The sequence below is a fragment of the Phaethon lepturus genome, unplaced genomic scaffold (genome assembly GCF_000687285.1).
Source record: "Phaethon lepturus isolate BGI_N335 unplaced genomic scaffold, ASM68728v1 scaffold32818, whole genome shotgun sequence".
Taxonomy (NCBI): Eukaryota; Metazoa; Chordata; class Aves; order Phaethontiformes; family Phaethontidae; genus Phaethon; species Phaethon lepturus.
The window spans coordinates 8,341-34,201 of record NW_010556265.1 but is presented as its reverse complement, the minus strand read 5'-3'; the positions used below and the strand labels follow the sequence as shown (position 1 = coordinate 34,201).

Genomic DNA, 25,861 nt, shown 5'->3' with positions numbered 1-25,861 from the left:
AGCAACACCCTGCTGGAATGCTACCGGCTTGGGGAAGAGTGGCTGGAGAGTTGACTGGCGGAAAAGGACCTGGGAGTGCTGGTTGACAGCTGGCTGACTATGAGCCGGCAGTGTGCCCAGGTGGCCAAGAGGGCCAACAGCCTCCTGGCCTGTATCAGAAATGGTGTGGCCAGCAGGACTAGGGAAGTGACTGTACCCCTGTACTCGGCACTGGTGAGGCCGCACCTTGAATACTGTGTTCAGTTTGGGGCCCCTCACTACAAGAAGGACACTGAGGTGCTGGAGCATGTCCAAAGAAGGACAACAAAGCTGGTGAGGGGTCTGGAGCACAAGTCTTATGAGGAGCAGCTGAGGGAACTGGGGTTGTTCAGTCTGGAGAAGAGGAGGCTGAGGGGAGACCTTATCACTCTCTACAACTACCTGAAAGGTGGTTGTGATGACATGGGGTGTTGGTCTCTTCTGCCAAGTAACTAGCAATAAGACAAGAGGAAATGGCCTCAAGTTGCACTAGAGGAGGTTTAGATTGGATATTAAGGAAAAATTCTTTACTGAGAGAGTGGTCAAGCATTGGAACAGGCTTCCCAGAGAGGTGGTGGAGTCACCATCACTGGAAATGTTCAAAAAACATGTGGATGTGGTGCTTAGGGACATGGTTTAGGGGGCATGGTGGCATTGGGTTAACGGTTGGACTTGATGATCTAAAAGGTCTTTTCCAACCTTAATGATTCTGTGATTCTGTGATCTACTGCTGAATACCCTCACTGAAGTGATGAGAACTCACAGGTTTAGACTTCATGCAGAATTCACATCTGTCATTTAATATGACAGCAAAAGACAGAAGCTATATAGCATATTTTAACATGCCACTGTAATAGAAGCGTAACTTAATTCAATCTGTTCTAAAGCATTCGAAGAAATGTCTTTAATTTTTCCCCAAACATTGGAGTTTGTCATACAGGTTCCCATTTTGTATCCAGGTACATTCTGTAACACCTATTTCATTTGGTGTCTGATCATTTAAAAATAGAATTGGTCATTATTCTAGTACTATTGTGGCTATTATTTTTGGTCATCAGGGCAAGACAGAGCTTTTTTTCTGATGAAAGACCACATATTAACAAATGTACATTTTAGCTTTATTTCAGATACTGGACTGGAGGGATATTTAAAGAAAAATTAAACCTCAGTAATACCTAGCAAATTTGACAGAGAAGTTATTTAAGGAAAGTTAAACATGAATGTTCTCATGTCATTTTTTATGGTTAATTTTCTCATTAAATCTGCTTTGTGGATTATGAAGTGGGTATTGACTTCTTGTATTAGAAAAAGATGGTATCTTAGCAATTCAGAACACACGCTCTTTTTCAAAAGAAAGTAACTCAGCTGATGTTTACATGAGTGGCACTAGAATATTTTATTCTCAGTGATGAAAATAAACCTCCACATTTTCCCATCTCTCTGAAATTTGTACTTTAGCTCAAAAAATAAGTATACACAAACTTTGGAAACTGTCAGCACAAATCAGCGCTGTATTTCTTGCATGCATCTGTAGGCAGACAGCTTGAAACAACAGCTCTGAAAGGAGTCTGAACTGTTCTGTTTCTCTGAATTCTGCCTGCACTCAAAGACCCAATAACAAAAAGTGGGTGGGTGGAGTAACAATGTTGAAAACTTCTGACTAGGAGTGAATCACAGACTTTTGACTGATCTCATGGAAAGGATACAACTGGCATATACAATCTCACATACCCAATGCAAGTTTCACCGGTAGTTAAAGAAACTTACTCCTATGCTGGATAAATTTTACTGGGACTTTACAGCTTGTGAAATCAACTAATAAAAAAGACTACATGACTCTTCCACTTCAAACATACTTCTTTTCATTGAATGGTCCAATATACTTTGCCTCATTTGGAAATATGTAGGTTCCAGCCCCATGAAACATGTTGTCTTTGAACTTGCCTTCTTAAACTGCCCCAGAAGGATGTTCTAGCCTTCCAGTACCATTCATTTGCATTTAATGAGAGATGAAGGATAAAGAAAATGGTTAATATTTATGCTTACAGTATTATTTCCTTTCATTACCATATCCTTTCAAATTGCTGTCTTTGAGTCTGCTATCATATTCAGATATGACAATGGAGAGGAAAGTGACTATTCTTTCAGATTTAGACAGGTTCCTGCTTCTACAAGGATTTCAGGTAAGACCTTAGAAGTTTTTGGCCAGCCACCATGTCCAATAAACCCCTCCGCTGCCGGTAGTCTCACAGGATCTTAACAATCTATGCAGCATGGGACTGCTGTCCGCAGCCCTGCAAATAACTCGTCTAACCTGACAGCCTGAGGGGTTAATTAAATTTACCAAAATTTCTTTCTGTGGATCAAGGCAGAGCAAGTCTTTCATTTGTTCAGCCTAGGCCACTAAGCCATGCCTGGGGATTTAAATCTGTGCTGTAAAGCACTTCGGTGTCATAATCTTAATTCTTATCATTGTACCAATATTTTTGTAAGAGACTGAAAAAAGGACAAACTAGATCTAATAAAGCTGTTTCCTAATTGCAGACCCTTATTTGTCTCGTTTCAAGGACTGTCTCCTTTCCAGCATCAACAAAACAAGCAGTTTTCCTACACTTACTAATTCATTCCTGGGGCACTCAGTAACCAAGAGCAGCCAAACAATGGTGTCTCTGTTCGATGGCCAGAGCTCCCCTGTTTCATTGTGGGATGTGTGTGTGGCGTGTATACACATGCAGGAGGGCCATGCCTAGAACACTATGTGTGCACAGCCCATTCATGCAGGGCTTTCACGGTGGCTGTGCCATGCTGGGCACCACCAGCACCATACTGCCCAGTGTTTCACCAGGGCTGGCCTGCCAGCAGTGACTGGTGTGTTTGCAGGAGCCTCAGGAGGCAGCAGGACATCTGAAGACGACAAGTGTCTCAAGTCTTCCAACTGGGCTGTGACAAGATTCACAGGTGGAAGAAGAGCCTGCGGCATTGGTCTGATCCCTGTCAGGTTATGACTTTCCTTTCTGTGTCTTTTTAAAGGTGGATATAGTGAGATATGCTCCATTCCAAACCCAGAGAAAGTTTAAAATTAAGTAATACCTAGAATTACCTTGTCATTTTTCCAGCTGCTCGTGTATGTAGTTCAGTTGGTGCCAGTGTGGACTCCATGACCATTCGTCTCAAGCACACCGTCCTTTTGCACTCCTCCTCTAGAAAACAAGACTGGTGGAAGACAGGAATTTTCACTTCAAGACAGAGAGCATCTGAGAGGCAAAAACCTGTGAGAATGTGCAACGCATTTCTTCTATTGCACAGAGCCATTTCTCCCAGAGCTGACTCTCCCATCTCCTGTGGACAGACTGCTTCTGGAGATGGACCCTTGGAGCATGCAAGCCCCACTAGAGCAGGCACCTTTGGGTGCCATGCACAGAGTGCGAGCCAGCAGCAGTCCCATTACCTGTTCTTCCACCACAGAGCCCCACTGTGGGGGTGGTGGGGAGCTGGCAGAGCAGACCCCAGTGGACCATCAGGGCAGTGGCTGTGGCTGTCTGCAGGACGACCCTGTGGAAACAGTCCCAACAGCAGCTTCTGGGTGTCTGGGGGCAGTTCTTACACAGGCAAAGCAGCATGTTAATTGGGTAATAGTCCATTTTTGCTGGTAAAATTTTTTGCTTTAAACTCCAACCTGACACAGGTTGCCCAGAGGGGTTGTGGAGTCTTTGTCATGGAGATATTCAAGACCAGATGGGATACAGTCCAGGGCAGCCATTATGGATGACCCTCCGTGTGCAGGGGACCATGGATCTCCCAAGGGGCCTCCCCACCTCAGGTGCAAAGCTTCGGGGTTACTTGTCATTTATGTAATTCTCAACCTCAAACTGGTATAGATTTCCTCCGTTTTAATCCCATACACCAATTTTTGCAAAAGGAATTAGTACCTACCAAGATTTTCTTACCATACTTGTCTATAGTTGAGAATATGAAAGACTTTAAAAACCACAGCATCTGTTGAGAAACCACCAGTGTCACTATTACAACTGTTGGCTGAAATTCAAATATATATATACAAATATATATTCAAATACACATCAGCTTGAAACCGAACATAATTGTCAGCGTGCTGCTTGATTGTGCGATTCTTTATAGGGGAGCTCTCAGTCCTGTCCGCGGGAAATCGTGTGAGGAGAGCGACGCGGCCGGGGGGAGAAAGTGTTACCACCCGTGGTTGCCAGGCGGAAGTGTCCATGGTTGCTAGGGAGGCCGGCGGCCCGGAAGGGGAAGGCGGATGCTTCCGTGTCAGGGAACGGTGCACCGGGCCAGTGCGGAGCGGAGAGGTGGGAGAGAGGGGCGACGTATGGGCGTCCCTGAGGGTGTGGAGGCGGGAGGAATGGCGCTATCGAGAGCGGAGGTTGAGGGGACGGGCGTGCGTGGGGGGCCCGTGAAGGAGGCTGAGGGGAGGTGCGTGGGCAGGGAATGGCGCCCTGGGAACATGGGTGGGAGGAGGGGACGGGGACCCTGCAATGAGGGAGGGACAGGGCTAGGAGCGGCGGTTTGAGGATGGTGTGGGGTGCTGGTGACTGGATACCCCTAGAGGTATGCAAGGCTCGGGGCGTGGGGAGGTGCTGGAGGAGTCGGCATGGAAGCGACCCAAAGGAGCGGAGCTGTTCTGTGCCGGAGGCTCCGAGCTGTGTGTTGAGAGAGCCCGTGTGACAGCGTCCTCGGGGACGGCTGCAGGGGTCTGTGTCCGGCTGCCGTGCTCACCCTCTTAGCCTCCCTTACTTATGCCAGGCTGCTCTGAGCGGAGTCAGCCTGTTTGTTAGATCCTGTTCAGTCCTAGTGGAGCTCCAGTGGGGCGAACTGCCACAAAAAGGGAAGTTTGCTTCTTTCCAAGCCCCAAACTGTTGCTGCTCTCCAAGCCCTTATTTGGGCTGTTACACATGCATGGCCGTTGCATGTTCTTGTCCTGGCTCTGGAGGTGCCAGTGCAAAGATACACATAATAAACTCCTGCCAGACTGTCCACAGCTGCTCGCCTGTCCCTGCAATAGCTTTCTGTTTGTAGGAGCATGATGCTAGGGCATGTGTTCATGTTGGGCCATTCTGTCATTCATTAAAAGACAGCAGCTGCTTAATGCTAATGGGCTGCTTGTGTCAGAGCTGGTGAAGATCCTGCTGTGAGAAGGAGCGGAGGGCTTCTATTTTCCAAGACAGGTCCCTAAGCACTCCCCTGCTTAGGCTCCACGGAGCGCTCAGCCATCTGGGCAGTTCCTTGCAGAAGGGTCAGGAGCAGGTTAATGTGGAGACAAACTATATATTTGGCTTCAGCTCCCCTGCAACCTTTTACTCTCAGCCCTGCAAACTCCTGAGCTGAAAAGTGGCAGGGCACAGGCTGCTTTCTGCTTTGAAAGTTTCGCTGAAGGTTTGTCGTTGGGGCTTTCATGTCCAAGAAAATTCCATGAGAGTGGCAGAACTGGAGCTCCCCGGCTAGGGAGCACTGCTGGTAGGCTCAACCTTTTGCCAGAGATCCTGCAGTTTTTAGTTGAACAACTGTGAGTGAATATGACTTTTATTTTCTAAAACCACAGAACTTGTTTAACAGTGTTCTAGAAAAATGTGCTTAGCTTCACATGCATACAAATATACCGACATACAGGTAATTAAACTGTGGTTTGAGAGAGTATCTTCTCTTGTCACATGGAAAAACAAATAATGTAATGTGTGCCCAAACATTTGCAATGTGCTAAGTCATCTTCATAAGGGCTATTTTTCTTCCATTCCTCAGCAAGAGAACATGAGTTCAGCAAGGAGGAAAAGAGGCAAGCCCAACAGAGGAGGAGGAAGAGGGAGAGGAGGCAGTGGCCATTCCAACAAGTCTCAACTTGGTGGAAATAGGAAATGTTCAACCAAAATTTGGGACGATGGAGATGACTTTTTTCTCCTTGAGGAACCAAGGCTGGAATCCAGGTCTTTCTGTTAATTTGGAGGGGTTTGGCACAGAGATGTTTGGGATACTTTGGGGCTGGTTTTTGGACACTTTTGAATATGCAGAAGTGTGAAGGGGTGATGAAGCAGTTTTTACATGTCTTTTTTGATTAACATTTTTAACATTTTATAGCTAGGAAGGTTTGGGGATTTTTAAAAAGATTAGAACCTCTGATTTTCTTCTTTGGTCACAAGGTAATTTCAGAATGTCTTTGTCCCGAAAACACTAATAAACACAGAATATTCATTTTTGTGTATTACAAAGCAGAAGCTGGGCCATGGAAAATAAGCAATTTAGAATGAATATAGTATCCTGAATGTGTTCTGACCAATCTAGCTTAGAAATACGTGGTTGTACTGTGGTCTGATAACAGCTTTACCTAGCAAAGTGTTTATTAAATCACTTTGGATTTGACATAGGATAAAATACATATATGCATGCCTCTGTGTGTGCAGATATAGACACACACATCCCGGTAATGTAAGAATGAACCTAGCTGAATAATCCTTAGGTGATGGACTTGTCTTATTTTGGTTTTCCTGTTTTGAATTACAGGGTTGGGTCCTAACACATCCCAGTTCAGTCAAGATCATTTGAGACAGGCAAATAAGTCCTTGTTATGGTCTGTTTTCATTTTTAGATCAAATACTTCTGCCAGAAGAAGAGGGCAAATGAAACGGAGACCTGAAGAGAGAATGCCTCTGCAGACCATACACATGACATCAGAGAACCAGAGAAGAGTGAAAGAACTTCTTCAGGAGCTTCAAGGGCAGGAGCTGGCTCCTGAATCAGAGTTAGTTTAAACAAAGGCACTACTTCTAGCTCTTCTAGATGAGCATGCTTTAATATGCACACTGTTAGAAATGAAAACGGTATTTTTTCTTTTAACTTTTCATTTGCTCTCAGGTCCTGTGGTTTTGAGTCTGCTTTGTTCTACAATATTAACTCTAGGAAAGGGATAGCAGAATCCTCCATTTAAATGGAGGATTTAAAACTGCAGAGGCAGAGTTTTATGTCTCCTCAACAGTATAATTTTGTTTCATATTAATTTGATAACTCTTTTTATCAGAGTAGCTGGTTCTGGTGAAGACAATGATGAACCTGATTACCTTGATGATGAACAGTGCTGGTCAACAGATCAGGAAGTTTCTCACATAATACAAAGGTCATCTGCTAAGCCAGCTGAGCACAGAATTGTGGAAAGTGAAGTGTCTTCATTTGCTGTGCACAAACTCTCCAGGTGATGCTTTTCAGTGAATAATTTGTATCCTGAAGAGGTAAATCACTAGTCTGGATACTGTAAGCCCTCAGTGCTTAGACTTCTTGACTCCAGGGAAGTTATATGTGCAGAACTGATTAGTTTGTATCTATTTCCTACAAATTTATATATTAATTTAAAATAATGGTTTATGAAAATAAATCACTCTGGCCTTTTATCAGTAAAGTTTTCAGTTCTTTCTCCAAGACAATGAAACAGATACTGGGAAAGCTCAGGGACAATTGCTGTTATACATATGTTTCTTCCAGATACGTAATGTTTCAAAACCATGTAAATGTTCTTCATCCATTTTGCTCAGATATGAGCATTTATTAACTGCTGTTTCTTTGTTTGAGAGTGTTTTATATGTGAGAGGACTCAGCTTTTTTTCTGAAGAGTTTAATTTATATAGTTCGGCAGGGAAATCCAATCTTGTAACTATTATGTGCTACATTCTGAGGTGTGAGATAGAATCATAGAATAGTTTGGGTTGGAAGGGACCATTGACGGTTTAGTCCAACCCCCCTGCAATAAGCAGAGACATCTTCAACTAGATCACGTTGCTGAGAGCCCCTTCCAACCTGAGCTTGAATGTTTCCAGGGATGGGGCCTCTCTGGGCAACCTGTTCCAGTGTTTCACTGCACTCACTGTCAAAGATTTCTTCCTTCTATCTAGCCTAAATCTACCTTCTTTGAGTTTTAAACCATTACCCTTTTTACTATTGCAACAAGCCCTGCTAAAAAGTCTGTCCCCATCTTTCTTAAAAGCCCCCTTTAAGTACTGGTAGGCTGCAATAAGGTCTCCCCAGAGCTTTCTTTTCTCCAAGCTGAACAACCCCAACTCTCTCAGCCTTTCCTCATAGGAGAGGTTGTTCCATCCCTCTGATAATTTTTGTGTCCCTCCTCTGGACCTGCTCCAACAGCTCCGTGTCTTTCCTGTGCTGAGGGCTGCATAGCTGGATGCAGGACTCCAGGTGGGGTCTCACCAGAGTGGATTAGAGGGGCAGAATCACCTCCCTTGACCTGCTGGCCATGCTTCTTTTGAGGCAGCCCAGGATACGGTTGGCCTTCTGGGCTGTGAGCGCACGTTGCTGGCTCATGTCCAGCTTTTCATCCACCAATATGCCCAGGTCCTTCTTGGCAGGGCTGCTCTCAATCCCTTCATCCCCCAGCCTGGACTGATACTAGGGATTGCCATATAAACTAATTTGTCACCTTATAAACAACAGACTAGCATTCACAGGCACCAAATTACTGCCTGCCACTGTCGTGTAAAATATCATCAGTATTTTGATGTAGTAATAATATCTCATGCTATACATGCTTCTTTACTGTAAGCCTAATCAAGCAGATCTGTGGTTATTTTGCTTCAAACAAGTCTCTGTCACTCATTTGTTGCCATGTTGTCTCTGTTTTGTCGCAGGTATGGTTTTGACAATGAGCGTTGTAGGACAGTACTGAGATCCTGCAATGGTAATATTGGGGCATCATTGGAGTATTTGCTGTTGCAGTGCTTTACCGAAAGATATGGAGAGAAGATGCAGGTTTCTGCAACAGCTGCTGAAGGCAGTCGAGAAGAATGTTTAGAACAGAGACAAGAAGAGGCTTTCGCCCTCCAGTCAATCTATGGAGAAAAATTTGTTGAAAGAATTCAAAACCGTGTTTGGACTTTTAGTTTGGAATTGGAGTACCTAGCAAACAGGCTTAGCAAATCTAAACAAAAGGGTGGTTGTATTAGGGACACAGCAAAGCAGACTTCAAAGGAAGTATGTAAATTTTATCTCCAAGGAGGCTGCAGGTTTGGTTCAAAATGCAGATTTGGACATGAATTCTCTCCAAAGCACCCACAAAAACCAGCTAGGATCTCTGTAGATGATGCTCATCTCAGACCTAACAATGATGGTCCTATATATGAACTTGAAGTAAGATTTCCTGAAGAAAACAAGTATCCACTCCAGGCACCTCTTGTGGCATTTTATTCCACTGATGAGAATCTACCTCTTGCTTGTCGTTTACACATTGCTGAATTCCTCTTTGGAAAGGCCTTGATAGCTGCAGAGTCTAATGAACCAGTGGTGTACACCTTAGTGACTTGCTTAGAAGATGGATCTGAAATAAGCAAGTTACTTAAAAATACTTACCACAAGTACAGTGTTCGTCCTATATCTCTGCTGGCAACACCTTCAGTAAAGCTACAGGCAGAGAGCACATCTGGTTCAAATCAAATGTCTGAAGGTACACCAAATTTCCTTCTACAGTTTCTAGGCTGAGAATGGTCAAAAAGATTAAAAAAAAAAAAAAAGAAATCAGAGCACCCAGTTCAGGCACCTGTTCCACATCTATTTATGGAGATTAAAGTCATGTGATGAGCCAGAGCCATAATCTGTTTGTGCCTCAGGAAGTCCCTTCCATAATAAAGCTGCAGCAGAGACGTTTTCTGCTGGCAAGAATGAAGTTAAAGGAGCACAGAGATAATGAGTTTGGGTTGCCAGAGTGAATGATGCCTATTCCCACACAATCAATATAAGGCCATTGAAAGATGTGGTGTGAGCTCACCAAAACTGACCAGAGAAGTGTGCTTGGAAGGCAACAGAGAAGGTTGTTTGCAAGCTTTGGTGCATCTGCTACTCATCTATTCAGAAACTTTTCTTTTTTTAATTACGAACCCTCCTCAAAATTAATTTTGTAAAGGTGGATTTAAGGCTAAATAAATGTTGCAAGTGGTTCTAGAACGTTGTACAAGGTATCATCCCTTTTTCTGCATGCAAGTACAACTAGGTTGATTTCACAGGGGGAGAGTTGGGACTGTGTCACTCGTGGCAGGGTGACAGCAACTGCATGGCGTAGATGACCTGCAGGCTCTCAATTCCAAAACTGTTTTATCTAAGGCAAATTTTCTTCAGGAGAGTTTTCAAGAACAACTGCATCATGTTTTAGAGCACCTAAATAGCTGACAGCCTGTTTTTTTATTATAGTAAAACAAATTATTCCATTTTTTAACAGCTCCACAGAAAGACAGCTTTGTTCCAGAAATTGGAATCAGAGATTCTAAATAATCTTCCTTATGTTATAAAATAACTCTGGAAGTGTTCAAGAAACGTGTGGATGTGGCGCTTCAGGACATGGTCTAGGGGACATGGTGGCGCTGGATTAATGGTTGGACTTGATGATCTTGAAGGTCCTTTCCAACCTAGTGTTTCTGTGATTCTGTGAAAATACCTTGTTTATGTATTAAATGTAAATGTAGCCTTAAAACTTTCAAGGGCTGACTTTACTGTCTGAGCAAATCCCAATTCAATTGATAGCCAGTAGGCACCAAAGTGACAGATCCACTTTCAGCCTTGCTTTGAAAGTACTTGTCAGTGGCTTAACACTTAATGTTACAGTTTAGTTTGAATTAATTTAAGCTGGTGTTGCCATCACAGTCTTGTGCTCCATAGAAGTGGTCATGTGGTGAATTGGAAAGGGGAGCTGAGACACATGAAAAGTGTTAAGGAAGGCAAACCAGTTACCAGTCTGGTTCACTGTGTGGCCACCCAGACCATAGTGTTGCAGAGCACAGCTGATGCAGGGGTAGTGACAAGTGGGTTGAAGCTGGAGAGGTTGTGGTTTGTTTGATGGGGTGAGGGGAGGTTTGCTGGTAGTGTTGAACTAAATGCATGTCAAAAAATGTCCTGCAGACACTCAGCTCCAGTCTAACAAGGTTCTTTGTTGAGAATGCTCCTGGAACATGTGTGTCTTTCCTGCAGTGCTGATGAGGTCCTGTTCCTTAGTAACAAGAATACCTAACTGTACATTCTCTGTCTCAAGCCTCAATAGCGTCAGAGCCTCAGGAAGAAGAGGAGGTGGCAGAAGAGGAGGAGGAAGATAGGTCTGAACAAGTTGTTGTGGAGAATGAGAGTTATGTGAACCTCAAGAAAAAGCTTTCCAAAAAGTATGATGTGCAGGCAAAGTCTCTATATAACGAAAATATTAAAATCTGCACGCAATTTCAGCTGAAAAAGGTATAACGAATATCTTTTTTCATACTTACTTTAGACAAATATATATTTAAACCACAGGCTGCTGTATCAAATGGTTCTGTTCCACTCCAGTGTGTGTCCTCACTGCCGTGGTGTTTGTTTTTGTGCATCAGTCTTCTAGGCACTTCCAGTCCATGTTGTATGAAAGACAGAAGCTCCCTGCTTGGCAAGAGAGAGAAACCATTCTTGGTTTGCTGAACAGCCATCAAGTTCTTGTTGTGAGTGGCATGACGGGGTAAGAGTGTGATTGCACATACAGACTTCATGTATCAAAGTATACACAGAAGAATGTGAAATATGTATCCATGTTGTGAAAAGGTTAGGGTCATGGTCCGTCTGTGAGCAGTGACAGCAGTCCTAGATGAACTTCATGTGAAGGATGACACTAATGAAACAAAGCAAATTTCAAGTGGAATGCAGTCATCTTAATTTACATGGATGAAAGGCGGTAGGTTTGTGAGGTTTTTTTAATCCCTGATTTTGTTGTGCAGATGTGGGAAAACCACTCAGATTCCTCAGTTTATTTTGGATGCTTCATTACAAGGATCTCCAAGCAGAGTTGCAAACATCATCTGCACTCAGCCTCGTAGGATCTCTGCTATTTCTGTGGCTGAACGTGTAGCCAAAGAAAGAACAGAAAGGATTGGATTCACTGTTGGATATCAGATCCGTCTAGAAAGTGTAAAGGTATATATGCTTTGCTTGTTGGTTTTCATTTAGTTGTATTAAAATGTGCTTAGTGCTTCTCTAGCATACAGAATCTCTACCCTGTATCTGCCATATAGTGAGATAAGCAAGTCTGTATCACCATATTTTATATTATATTATGAAATATATTCTGTATTTTATTTCATCTCAAGTTGTACAGTCCAGTTTACAGAATAAGAGTGCAGTACTATGTCTTGTATTGTTGTTTTTCTTTCTGTTGAGACAGAAGGCAAAGAGACAGGTGAAGGGATCTGAGAGTATGAGTAATACTTCTGTCCTCTGGAAGGCTACTGACTTCATTTCCACTTGCCTCCATTTGCATTTGTCTCCCAAGCAGAGATTGAAGGGTACAGCTTCAGCCAGCCAGAAGGGAGGGTTGAGTTCAAACTGCTGCCTTGGGAAGTGAAATTTTGTCTACATTACAGCTGATTGCTTTTTCCAAGAACTATGTAAAAAAAGGCATTCACTAAATCTTTCTAGGGAGTTGTTTATCAGAAAGCAACTTCCACAGGAAAAACAGTTTAGATTTTTTGTTTACCCCTTATAGTTAGTAATGCCCCTTGGTAAGAAGCAGATACTCTTCAGTTTTAACCAAGAAAGAAAAATGCTTCAGCCCATCTCCAGCAGGGATTGCTTGTTCCCGTTCTGCCAAACCTGGCACTCAGCTGAAACCGAATGCTTTACAGCAACACCTGTTCTCTTTGCACTATGTTAAGTTGCACAAAGTCAACTGAATGCTTTGTCTTACCATTCAAGTCATCAGCTACCAGACTCTTGTACTGCACTACTGGTGTGCTGTTGAGAAGGCTGGAAGGAGATCTGACTTTGCAGGGAATCACACATGTTATTGTTGATGAAGTTCACGAAAGAACAGAAGAAAGGTAAATAATCTTTTATGCCATACGCAAAATGAAGAAACATAGTCAGAAGAATAAAGGTGACTAAGGTGCAAGTAACTGAAGTCAGACTTGTTGATCCTGTGGCCATAATATGGCATGGTGGAAGGAGTCTGGTTTTAGGTTCTTGTCTTTGGTCAATAGGAAGTTGTGTTGCAGCAGCTTGCAAAGAAAGCATGTCTCTTAAATTTTTGTGCTTCCAGTCTGCCATGACATTGCACTGTTGCTGAAAAGAGGTTTTGAATGGGGCTGGAGGGTTAAGTAACTTGTTAACCACAGTTGTCTGGTTCTTCCCTTGTTTCAGCTTTTACCAAATATCCCAATTCTTCACATGCTCTTTTGGGAATTATTTCTCCTGATGCAGACTTCAGCAGAGCACCTGCAAGGGACAAGTGCTCACATTTTCTTCCAGTAATGAAGCATAGCAAAAAAGACTAGTCTGTTACTTTGAGTTAATTTGTTACCTAATGTTCTTGTTTTGTTATTAATTTAATTAATTTATAAGGTAGCTAGAGCTTTTTGTAACCCTGACACTCTACTAAGGGACAACCAAAAAGTAAGCAGATTACCTTCCATTAATTTATTGTATTATTAGCCCCCAGACAATCTGAGAAGCTCATGCTTCTGTGGTGGTATCACTGTGCCTTTGAAAACACCAAGAAGGTGGACAGAATGGGGAGAAAAAAGGGATTCTGAAAGTTAGCACTGAGGAAATTCAAATGTCTTTTTGCTTGTTTTCTTCAGTGACTTCTTGCTGCTGGTTCTGAAGGATATAATGGTTCAGAGGCCAGACCTGCGCATTATACTAATGAGTGCCACCTTGAATGCAGAGCTTTTTTCTCAATACTTTCACTCCTGTCCAATTATTAACATACCAGGTGAAAACCATTCATATTTATTGACTTGTCACATTCATTGTTTTAGGGGTTTGTTTTCAGTATTTCTGCTTGAGAAGAGTTTCTCAATTCAAGTGCAAGGGGCTAATTTGCGAAGTGGCAAGATGAGTATTTATACAAGAACTATGATTCCAAGGGCTTAGACAATGAGATTTAGGAGAGAGAAGACTTTTTTTGTCCTGTCTCTATACCAGCAGAATTTCCTTCCCCAAAAGACAAAAATTGTATGGTGTGCATGACATGGTTCCCTGAGCTAGTTTCACCACAGTTGAAGACTCTTCTCTATCCTTGTGAAAAAGAAGCAGTGAGAGGATCCAGCTGGATGTGTACACATTTAGCTAAATGTGCCTTTTAAATTGCTAAGTTATTACACGGAGCATGACAAAAGAATGTAGCCTCAGGGGTTATGTTCCCATAAGCCCTTCTCTGACTGTGTAAGTGCATGTGACCAAACCATGTTTGGAAAGTATCCACTGTTTGTCCTAGACAGAAATTGTATTGAAGAGTGCAGTATAAATGAGAGCTGTGAAACAGTGTATGACACTGTTTGAAATGATGAAAGCATTTCACACTGAAACCTGTGTGAAATGATAACCATCTTTTGTCTTTTGCCTCTTTTTCTGCATGTTGTGTGGCATGCAGATTTATTCTCATGTTTCCTTTTAGGTCAAACACTTCCTGTGGATCAGTTTTTTCTGGAAGACGTGATTGCAATGACAAGGTATGAAATTGCCAAACATTCTCAGATGTATGTGTCCTTTGAGGTTGCACTGTTGACCTTGAGACTGCAGTAGTTCTGTGCATAGATTTAAAAATTAAATCCACTCAGATTTCCCCCACCATCTGCAGTCTTGGAATTCTACTAAAGCACAGATTTGAAACCATACTTCTTATAGTGCAGTGCAGTCTGGGATCTCATGCGAAAACAAGCCTTTCTGTGTTAAATACAACATAAGTACTCAAGAAAAGGTGAGCTTTGCCATGAAGAGCTTGTCAGTGCTTGTGCTTTACTTCTTTCATTGGTGGTTAGAAATTGGTAAGCAAAAGAAATTTGAAGGTAGCTTTCAGCACTGAAGGTGAAAAATAAAGCATACCAAACAACTCCTTTTTGTAAGCCCTCCCTTGCAGCTCAGATACCAGATTCCTGTTACCACTTGTAGTTACTGGAGAGTCACAGCAGCTCAGATATTCCAGATAGTAAATTGATCAGCTATTGTAAATTATTTGTGGATTGTTGCTCTGAGCTGCCCACTTAGCTGTCAAGATCAAGTTTGCAGTCCTAGTCTTTCACATCACAGCTTTTAAAAGACCAACATCTCGATATGGAAGGACATCTTGACCTTGATGCTGTCTGTGGTTTTGCAACCCCCTTATACAACGTTCCTCTAAGATTTTTATATAAATACTTTTCATACCCTGTCTTTGTAGTTAATTATTAGAAGGAGACTGTTAAGCTTCTATCCATGCCACTAAATGTTCTGCTGGTCAGATATGTTTTAGAGGACAGTAGTCCCTACAGGCGCAAGATGAAGCAAGAAAACAAACAGAATGGAAGACACCAAAGAACTGCATTTGAAGAAGTAGAGGAGGACCTGAGATGTGCTGGCATTCTGGAAGGCACTGATGCAGTTGTCAGAGATTCAGATCCAGACCAAAAACTAACTCTGAAGCAGCTCCTTACACGATATAAAGGTGACCTCCTTCTTAAATCTAATAAATGGGCATGTAACATTTGCCACCCAAAATGGTATGTTAGCGTATGATACTGTATGTTGAATGCATATATATATTTCAGAGTTTTGTACTTGTGAAGTTAAGCAGGTCACTGCTTCTAGATGAGATCAGAAACCTCCTGCCAGCTTAAAAAAAAAAAAAAAAAAAAAAAAAAAAAAAACAAAACAAAACAAAAAAAAACAAAAAAAAGAGAGAACCCATTGTTCTCTTAAACTAGAACAAACATCTTGGCTGAAAACAGTTCTTAGCATCCGAAAATGGACAGTTTTCAGCTACTGTCTGTTTCCATCCCATCTGAAAGATGCCTTGTTAATTCCACTTTCTTCTCTGGATCTGTGCTTGCTGGAGCAGCTTTACTTAAAGCACAAGCATGTATCTGCCTGCTTGAAGCAGGCCACTTCAGCACGACAAGCCTTCCTTGAGAAATTCAGTCACTCAGTGAATGCCCTAGTAAGAGAGGCAGACCTTCCCATGAACTTCCCACTGTTATCATCAAAATCCTCCTTGTGCTTAGTCCTGAAGAGTTCCTCCCTGCACACCCTTATGGTGAGCACTACAGTGGTATTGAGTGAGAGCCATTGCTTAAAAGCTTCAGATTGCTGCTAGACAGTTAACCGTCTCAGAAGAGTAAGGGAACCTGGATTTTTTTTTTGAGTGTCTGTAAGAAACATTGGAAGGGAGGAGAGAGAACTTGAGAAGGTAGTCCTGGAAGTATCTGTAAGTGGCCATATGAAGGCTTTCAGCTCCTCTTACCACTAGTATGTGAGCATGTTGTTCTGCTAGTAGCTGAATCCTGATCTAGGCTGTGCACAGGGCTGGTGTGAGCCCAATGTAAGGCATGAGAAAGGAACGGAAGAGGAAAGCATTGAAGTGGAGGGGGAATGTGATGCATTGAGTTACTTACAGAGCTACCTCTATCTGGTCTAAGCCAGATGCTGTTTAAACCAAGGGGTGGTTGGTTTTGCAGCCACACTGGTTCAATGCATCCAGCAGATGTTTTTTACAAGAGATGGACTTACTGTGTGTTTTATTTCTTTTTCCTCAGGGGTTAACAAGGCAGTGTTGAAAACAATGTCTGTCATGGACTTGGACAAAGTTAATCTGGAATTAATTGAAGCCTTGCTGGAATGGATAGTTGCTGGCAGACATTCATACCCCCCTGGTAATTTCATTGTCCTTGAGAGAGAAACAAAAGTAGATTCATGGAGGCTGCGCACTTATAGACAGCCCAAAGCTAATGTTTTGCATGGAGAGTTTCTGGAGTTACTGACTATTTTTGAAAAAAAAGTTCTAGCTGAGTAACAATGCCCCTGATATACATGGGATGGTGAGAGAATTGTCTACTTTGGAAAGTCTTTGGTGAGAGACTCTTGCAGCCTGTGTGTTTTTTGTACAATAATTGCAAAACAGAGCTGGAGTTTTGACTTGGGCCTTCTGCACATTGATTAAAATATCATGCTGTCCTGTCTGTTGAGTGATTTTTTTTTTTTTTTTTTTTTTTTTTTTTTTTAAAATTTACGGGTTCCCTGTTTTTTGTTGGTTTTTTTTTTTTTTTTTTTTTTTTTTTTTTTTTAAACCTACATGTACAGGTGCTGTATTGATATTTTTGCCTGGTTTAGCAGAGATCAAGATGCTTTACGAGCAGCTCCAGTCTAATGCTCTTTTTAATAACAGGCACAGCAAGAGGTAAGGCAGAAAAGCTCCAAAACTATCGGTCTTTACCCATAAATAAAGAGTAGCTTCCTGCACAAAGCCTGCCTCTGTCTAGGGATAAATAAAGGTTATTAAATGTCTGCGATAGCTTGTGATATGAAGGTCTTGACTCCAGCCAGGGTAATTTCTTTTCTACTATCTTACAGCCTTGCTCTTTTTGTTTTTTCTCCTCAACTTAGGAAGGTTAGTTGTTGAAGTTCTCAGAGACCCTACTGATGAATGTTCTCCATTTTGTGCCTCTGCATGATCCAGTGGACTGTTGAAAACTTCATCTCAGCCTTCGTTCTGTTTCAGAACATTTGTTGAGATGCATTCAGTTGTGGTTGTATTTGTCCTTAGATTGTTACATGGAGATGTAATTGAATCTCCTTGACTAAACAGTTTTTATACAGATGTCCATGGCAAGGTTAGCTGGAGTGATTTCTTCCAGTCTGACATTATAAATGTCAGATTCTAGACTCTTCAGAAGAGACAAAATTTTTGCTCAACAATATTCTGAGACTTGTCCCTTCTATAAACTTCTCCACCTTCCCCTAGAACATGTCTCAGAAATAGTGTGGCCAGCAGGACTAGGGAAGTTATTGTCCCTTTGTACTCAGCACTGGTGAGGTCACATCTCAAATACTGTGTTCAGTTTTGGGCCCCTCACTACAAGAAGGATACTGAGGTGCTAGAGCATGTCTAAAGAAGAGCAACAAAGCTGCTGAAGAGTCTAGAGGACAAGTCCTGTGAGGAGCAGATGAAGGAACTGAGGTTGTTTAGCCTGGAGAAAAGGAGGCTGAGGGGAGACCTTGTTGCTCTCCACAGCTACCTTGAAAGGAGTTTGTAGTGAGGTGGGTGTTGGTCTCTTCTCCCAAGTAACAAGTGATAGAATGAGAGGAGAGAGCCTCAAGTTGTGCCCGGGCAGGTTTAGATTGGATATTAGAAAAAAATACTTTCATCAAAAGTGTTATTAAGCTGCCCAGGAAAGTGATTGAGTCACCATCCCTGGAGGTATTTAAAAGACATGTAGACGTGGTGCTTAGGGACATGGTTTAGTGGTGGACTTGGCAGTGTTAGCTTAACAGTTGGACTCTTATGATCTTAAGGGTCTTTTCCAATCTAAATGATTCTATAATTCTGTGTCTTAAAGGTGATATGGCAGAGAAGTTTGCTGGTTTCATATTGCTTTGAATGGGTGTGGGCAGTGTCTAGTACTAGTGAAGCAAAAGTGTGTGCAGGGAGGTTGTTCCCAAGATTGTTCCCAGCCTTTTCCAAGGCTGGAGATGGCACTGAGAATGCTGTCATATTGTCCTTCCAGGTGTGTCGTTTATCCGCTTCATTCTTCGCTGTCTAGTGAAGAACAGCAGTCTGTGTTCCTCAGGCCTCCTGCAGGAGTTATCAAAATCATCATCTCTACAAACATTGCAGAAACATCTGTCACCATTGATGATGTGGTCTATGTCATTGATTCTGGAAAAATGAAGGAGAAAAGGTACTGGGGTTCATTCTTCAGGGCTTTGTGATCTGTGAGAGTGCTCTGTGCCTTGAGCTGCATACTTTAGCTGTCCGAAGAACCGGGAAAAACTTGAAGGAACTTGATCTGCAGAAAGCTGCTGCAAGGTGGAGGAAACCAGTCTAGATTCAGATCCAACTGCAGGGGTGGGAATTGGGTCCATACAGAAGTTGGCAGCATCTGACTGCTCAACTGTGTTCAGTTTTGGGCCCCTCACTGCAAGAAGGATATTGAGTTGCTGGAGCATGTCCAGAGAAGGGCCACAAAGCTGGTGAGGGGTCTGGAGCACAAGTCTTATTAGGAGCGGCTGAGGGAATTGGGGTTGTTTAGTCTGGAGAAGAGGAGGCTGAGGGGAGACCTTATCGCTCTCTACAACTATCTGAAAGGGTGTTGTGGTGAGGTGGGTGTTGGTCTCTTCTCACAATTAACTAGTGATAGGATGAGAGGAAATGGCCTCAAGTTCCACCAGAGGAGGTTTAGACTGGATATTAGGAAAAATTTCTTTAGTGAGAGGGTGATCAGGCATTGGAACAGGCTGCCCATGGAGGTGATGGAGTCACCATCACTGGAAGTATTCAAAAAAACGTGTGGACGTGGCAGTTCAGGACATGGTTTAGTGGGCATGGTGGTGTTGGGTTGATGGTTGGACTTGATGATCTTAAAGTTCTTTTCCAACCTTAATGATTCTGTGATCTCCAGCCTGTTCACTGTATGTTCATGAATATAAGCCTGTCTCTTGCTCTCCTGTAGATATGACCCAAGCAAAGGAATGGAAAGTCTGGAAGACACATTTGTGTCCAAGGCCAACGCTCTGCAAAGGAAAGGGAGAGCAGGCCGTGTAGCCTCAGGCGTCTGTTTTCATCTTTTCAGTAGCCATCACTATAACCATCATCTTATAAAACAGCAGTTACCAGAAATACAAAGGGTGCCCTTGGAGCAGCTTTGTCTAAGGTGAGCTGTTGTTCCTGTATTGCCTGAAAAAGCCAGCATGCAGAACATCTTTCCTCCACTGCAGGGAGCACCTGGAATGCCATTACCAAGGTGTTTAGTTTCCTAGTGTTTTCTCATATCATGAGACCAAGAAACTTGCTCTGGAGATTTAAGGCTCTGTCAGCTGATTGTTTTGATTTTACTATCACATTGCCTCTGCATCCAGACCCTCCCTGAATCGTACCCTCCATCAATTCTCCCTGCCCTTCTTCACTTTCCTTAGCTCTCATCTGATCCTGAGAAAAAGATATATGTCTCAGATCTTTCATCACCAGAGAAGTCGGTTGTATTCCTGTACTCCAGATCCATGGTAGATGGTTGCCCCTTTATGCTGTAAACTCTCCTGTGTTGTTTCTGTGCAGCATAGTACAGTAAAGCCACAGCTTGGATCGAGCACCACCATCATGCAAATACTAAATGAAGAGGCCCTCCTGTCCCTGTTGCACACTGTGCACCTCTTTGTGTTGTTTCGGTTCCTTTTTGTACAAATGTTTTTTTTTTACAGTAAAAACTTTATTTTAAACTCTAGTGTGCTAAATAGGAATCTGTTCTTATGGACTGTGAGTTTGGATGAGGTATACTGCCCCCCAATGTTTTCATGTTGCTTCCTGACTTGAAATACATGTTACAGGCCCTCTTCTAGGGAGCATGTTCCTAGAAGCATGGTTTCTGTTGGTTTTTTTGTTTTGTTTTTATAAAAGCTTGCTTTTTTGTCCTGTGTATGGAACTAAGCTGCTTTTTTTTCTTTATTCTATCTTTTTTCTTTTTAAATTCCACCCCCCCACACCCCCTTAAGAATTAAGATTCTGGAGATGTTTTCTGCACAGAGCCTTCAGTCTGTCTTATCACGACTAATTGAGCCCCCTAGAACTGAGTCTTTGCAAACATCAAAGCTACGACTACAAGACTTGGGAGCATTAACTCCAGACGAAAAGCTCACCCCTCTGGGATATCACTTGGCTTCTCTGCCTGTTGATGTCAGGATTGGCAAGCTAATGCTGTTTGGCACCATCTTCCGCTGCCTGGATCCTGCACTAACTATAGCAGCCAGTCTGGCCTTTAAGTCGCCTTTTGTAAGTGTTCTTAACTGTGTATCCCACTTTGAAAGTTCTGTGTTTTCATGCAGCAACAAAATGCTGTTGTAACTTGCAGCGTACTACACTTGAGTATTTTAATTCTCCCTTTTAACCTATGTTGTTTGTATGTTAATATAGTGCTCATTAAAAAAGCCCAGTTATAAGCAGAAGATGAGAACAATGCAGCAGTGACAAGAATGTTATTCTAAGTGAACAGTAGAAACAGAATGAATATTAGTTTTAATTTGAACTAAGAAGTACAACCAGTCCATTTTGTCCAAATTTGGTATAAAAATTGAAATGAATGGCAATATAAGAAGCAGTTAGAAATTATTATGAACCAGTGATAATGATGAAGTTGACATGTCTGAGCTGTGAATGCAGAGTTCAGTCTGGATCTCAGTTTGTGTGTTCACTTTCACTTTGGCTTTTTGAATCGGCTGCTGTAATCTACTGCAATGTACAAACTTGCATGAAAAGTCAGACTTTCTTGAAGTTTTGATTGCTATTGTTAGTAGTGCAAATAGTTTGTATTGAGAATAGTTGTGAAAGAATTGGAAATAGATTGTTCTAGTTATTTTATTGCATATTGTTTTCCATATGCTTATTGGGCATTTTCTACAGCATTTTGACTTCAAGTGCTGTAAGTTTCTATATGATGATATAGAATAACTTGAATTCAGCTTTTTGAATGTCCTGAGTTACTATCACCTTCTCTCTCCCTCAGACCCAAGTGGATTTTAGACTTGCTGTGCTGTTCTGTATTATAGACATTCTCATTTGAGCTACAGCTCCACTAACTTGCTAAGATTTGTCAGATGGGATGGTGTTTGGCATGGATCTTGGCATTCTGCAGCTGCAGAGAGGTCTGCCCAAAATGAGGTATTTTCTGTGAGCTGGTCAGTCACAGATTTACCTTTGGATCTCTTGTGGTTAGTCAGGGCAATGGGCTTAGGTGCTCTGCTGTTGACTAGGCATTTTTTTTGATGCCTTATATTTTCTGTTATCCATGGAGAAAATTTGCATTTAGAGCTGTGAGCTGCTCGGAAAATACCAAGGTTATGTGGGGGGAAGAACACAATCTGTTACTGCCTGTCTAGGTGTCACCATGGGATAAAAGGGAAGAAGCAAACAAAAAGAAGCTGGAGTTTGCATTAGGAAATAGTGACTACCTGGCTCTTCTCCAGGCCTATAAGGTGAGCTAAAATTCAGTAGCCTCTCTGAGAGGTTTGTGATGTGCTTGAAATTCAACCGAAATATTTTATTAAAGATTTCCTCCCATCCTTTCAATTAGGGATGGTGTTTAAGTATCAAACAGGGCTCTCAGGCAAGCTACAACTACTGCAGGGAGAACTTTTTGTCAGGAAGAGTTCTTCAGGTAAGTCATTTTTTGTGGCCTTGCACAGGGACTGGTTGAGTCACTGGCAGAGTCCTAGTGACAAAAATAAGCAACTGTTGAGGACTCTCCCATCACAGCCCTTTCTCTGTTTGTAGGAAATTGCCAGTCTGAAACGGCAATTCACAGAACTGCTTTCTGACATCGGGTTTGTGAAGGAGGGATTAAGAGCCAGGGACATTGAGAAGAAGTGGTCCCAGGGAGGCGATGGTGTGTTGGATGCCACAGGAGAAGAGGTAATTTGCAGAATTTCAGTGCTCAAAAATTATGCTGCAGTTTTTCATTTGACCTGGGTGCTAGGCTCTGGACTGGTGGACTTCTGGCCACAGCCTGGCTTTGTAATCTCACACTGGCAACAGTCACTTCCTACCTGCTCTATTCTTCCTCCCTGTACATCATACGTGCTGGTACTAGCCTTGATTGCATGAGGCCTTATGTGCCCAGGAAGAACAGGCCCAGATGTGGAAGTGAGCTGAAACCTGCTCCTTTGAGACAGTGAAACACTGTTGACTTGACACATTAGAAGTCAGCAAGTGGCGGAAAGGCATGGGTCTGACTCATGACCTGGCCTGAATGTTTGGATTAGTGCCAACCTTATTTTGGGAACAGAATTACATTACAGAGCAGGCAGTGAAATATTTCAGCATTGCGGACTATGTTCAAAAAGCAGTACCCCCAGAGCCAAAGAACTCTTAGGGCTGCATGATGAAGTGCTAAGGGTTTAGTAGTTGTAGAGTCTCACTGTGCGTTGGAAGTGAGCTTTGTGTGTGCTTGCTTTCTCTCGAGGGCAAGTGACTTTGTAGCCAGACTTCAGGGAACAATTAGGTTCAGCACTAACTGCATCAAGATAGTTGGTGGCCGATTTGCTCCATTGATAGTGGGGGGAACACAGCCCAGGTCTAGCCTGAGCCCTTAGGAGCAGTAACTTGGTTCTCCCCTATAAAGCACTGCAATGCAGCTATGAAAGTAAGTCGGTTTCAGGAATTCAATCATTCCAGAAGCGAGGCTTTACCTTTATAGACTTACCTATAGAATACCTAATGCATGCATTAATTTCACAGGCAAACTCGAATGCAGAGAACATCAAGCTGATCTCAGCTATGTTGTGTGCTGCACTGTATCCCAACGTTGTTCAGGTAAAAGAATGCTTTTTCATTTTCCCTTCTGCTATCTAGCATATCCACATAGCCTGCTTTCAGTCTGGGCTGATTGTGGCAGACTTGAGCCTGGCTTAGGTTGACAAAGCTTGCTGCTTATAATGTTAGAGCTAGGCAGCTGAGTTGCAGTTTGTATTGCTTGAGACTGCTGCTGTTCCTACGGGCTGATTTTAGTGTCACACAGAAACCAGCAGCAAATGTTTTTAAGAAGCTACTTTAAATTACAGCTTTTTAGAAGGCTGAGGTTACAAATGAACAGTCAGGGTTAGACAGCACCCAGCGTGTAATATTTCTCTAGTGACTTGATGTTTTACTACTTGAGAATTTCTGGTTTTGATAAAATTAAAATGTAGAATTAAAAAGGTTTTCTGGTACAGCAGATTTTAGTAATTTTTTTATTTTACCATACAGGTGAAAAAGCCAGAGGGCAAATACCAGAAGACCAGTACAGGAGCTGTCAAAATGCAACCAAAAGCAGAAGAACTGAAATTTGTTACCAAAAATGATGGTTATGTTCACATTCACCCTTCATCTGTGAATTATCAGGTCAAAATTCTTTTTTTTCTGCAAAGCAGGCTCTTTTTTATAAAATAAATCGCCTTTGCCTGAGCAGTTGAGATTACAGTGAGGGTCCCTATTGATGTTTAAAAAACCCAAATCTTAATGACTGAACAGTCCCCTGTTAGAATTGTAAAATAATGGTGTGTTCCTGAGTTGAGTGTTCTTTTCGGCACACAGTTAATAAATTCCAGCCTCTGGAGTGGAATTAGCAGACGGCAGTAAACCCCCAGTTCATGGTTTCTTAAGCTGCATCTGCAAAGCTGCACACAAAAATGTTGCAGTTGCAGTGCTCCTCTGGCTTCTCCTCAGCATTGACTGAGATTGCATGCACATGTATAGCACCTGATATTACTTGTCCCCACCTCGCCTCCCCAGGCTTCGTCTCTTCAGCTGAAATGTTATTTATTGGTAAATAATTCAGGGACATACATACTCTTGTTCGTTACTTTGTGTGTCCTCAAACTCTGAAGTTAGTTTCCTTTCCATCTTAATAGCTAATACTGCAATAAAAGCTCTTCACTCTCTGCCATGATATAAGGTTATAATTTGTCTCAAGAAATCTGTCTCCATATTTGATGATTCATTGCTTTTCCAGGATATAAATTACTTGCTTTAAAAAAAGTGGGGTTTTAATCATTAACCACATATTTGGGTTATCAAAGGCTTTGAACTGTTCATCACTTGCTTTCAAAGAGCATAAACAAACACGCACATGAAAATGTCCTTAGTATGAAATGAAGAACTTGGGGCAACATTGATGAATTAATTAGCTGATTTCTCACATGCTCACTGCAAAGTGGGAAGGAGCAAGAGCTAACTGGTAAAGTTAAGTTATTGGCAGCTTTTAAGCGTCAGAGCCTGTTAGTCATGCAGGTGCATTTTAGGCACATTTGCTGTTCTTTGCAGCTGTAAAAGAGGCAGGGGAGGGCCCATATTTGCTTGAGCAGGTAGGAAGAGATGTGGCACTTTAACAAGGATGTTGTGTATGTTCTAGACTAGGCACTTTGAGAGCCCCTACCTGGTGTATCATGAGAAAATCAAGACCAGCCGTGTGTTCATTCGAGACTGCAGTATGGTGTCAGTATACCCGCTGGTCCTGCTTGGAGGTGGGCAGGTTCACATGCAGCTGCAGAAAGGAGAATTTGTCATTTCTCTTGATGATGGATGGATACGGTTTGTGGCGGCTTCTCACCAGGTAAGGAAAATGAGAGATAGATAATACTGGGAGTGCTGCAGAGCTGTGCTTTTGTTTAGAATGCAGGAGGTGCATTTCATGAGCCTTACACTCGCCTCTGTATTTTACCATGTGTTAGGTGGCAGAGCTCGTGAAAGAGCTGCGCTGTGAACTCGACCAGCTGCTGCAGGATAAAATCAAGAATCCCAGCATGGATTTATGTATGTGCCCCCGTGGATCTCAGATCATCGGAATGATTGTAAAGCTTGTGACCACGCAGTAACATGAGAACAGCTTTCTGTGAAGACTCACTGTTTGCTACTGCCTGAGAACAGACCAAGTAACATCAGTGTCTTAATGTATTTGTTGTCTCAAAACATGGCACTGATCTCTGGAAGACCAAGCTGGCAACTCTATTATTGTGACAAGTTTTGGGGGGTTTTGTTTTTGGTTTCCCCCCCCACCTTTGTTTGCAGAGAGCTCACTTGTTCAAAGATGGCTTACAATACGCTCTGGGGAATGGGAAAAGGGCAAATCTCCTGGGGGAACGGAAACCTCCAAGTAAGAAAGTAAAGTAATTTTTTCATGAGGCTATACACTGGGCAGTAGTGTTTTCTGGTCACAAAAATACCCAATACCTAGCTGCTGCTTGTAATAGTCATGCCTGGAGGCTGCTCACAAATTGGTTTAAACTCAATGTCTACATTTTGACCAAGATTTGACTGAGGTAGTCAGTCTTGGCTGACCAGGGATTGATTTGCTTAAGGTTCAACCCAAGGCCCTTAAAAAGGTGC

The 25,861-nt window shown here is 42.4% G+C and overlaps 2 protein-coding genes across 2 annotated transcripts; one reads left to right on the top strand and one right to left on the bottom strand.

The window, feature by feature from the left end:
• Positions 1-1,874: 1,874 nt before the first annotated feature.
• On the bottom strand, positions 1,875-3,659 carry MORN2 (MORN repeat containing 2; the record flags this gene model as incomplete). Its single annotated transcript, XM_010292424.1, is given in 3 exon segments — positions 1,875-2,013; positions 3,121-3,231; positions 3,467-3,659. Coding segments are annotated over 3 exon segments (443 nt in total), but the record flags the coding sequence as incomplete, so codon positions are not given.
• Positions 3,660-5,799: 2,140 nt separating this feature from the next.
• On the top strand, positions 5,800-25,350 carry DHX57 (DEAH (Asp-Glu-Ala-Asp/His) box polypeptide 57). Its single transcript, XM_010292423.1, has 23 exons — positions 5,800-5,972; positions 6,632-6,784; positions 7,061-7,231; positions 8,673-9,484; positions 11,060-11,253; positions 11,385-11,506; positions 11,763-11,958; positions 12,736-12,860; positions 13,620-13,753; positions 14,438-14,492; positions 15,261-15,463; positions 16,551-16,667; positions 17,095-17,191; positions 18,519-18,692; positions 19,464-19,664; positions 20,500-20,776; positions 21,880-21,975; positions 22,074-22,157; positions 22,274-22,411; positions 23,237-23,311; positions 23,744-23,878; positions 24,888-25,088; positions 25,207-25,350. Exons 1-23 carry the CDS (start codon positions 5,800-5,802, stop codon positions 25,348-25,350), a joined length of 4,077 nt encoding a protein of 1,358 aa, XP_010290725.1.
• Positions 25,351-25,861: the final 511 nt, after the last annotated feature.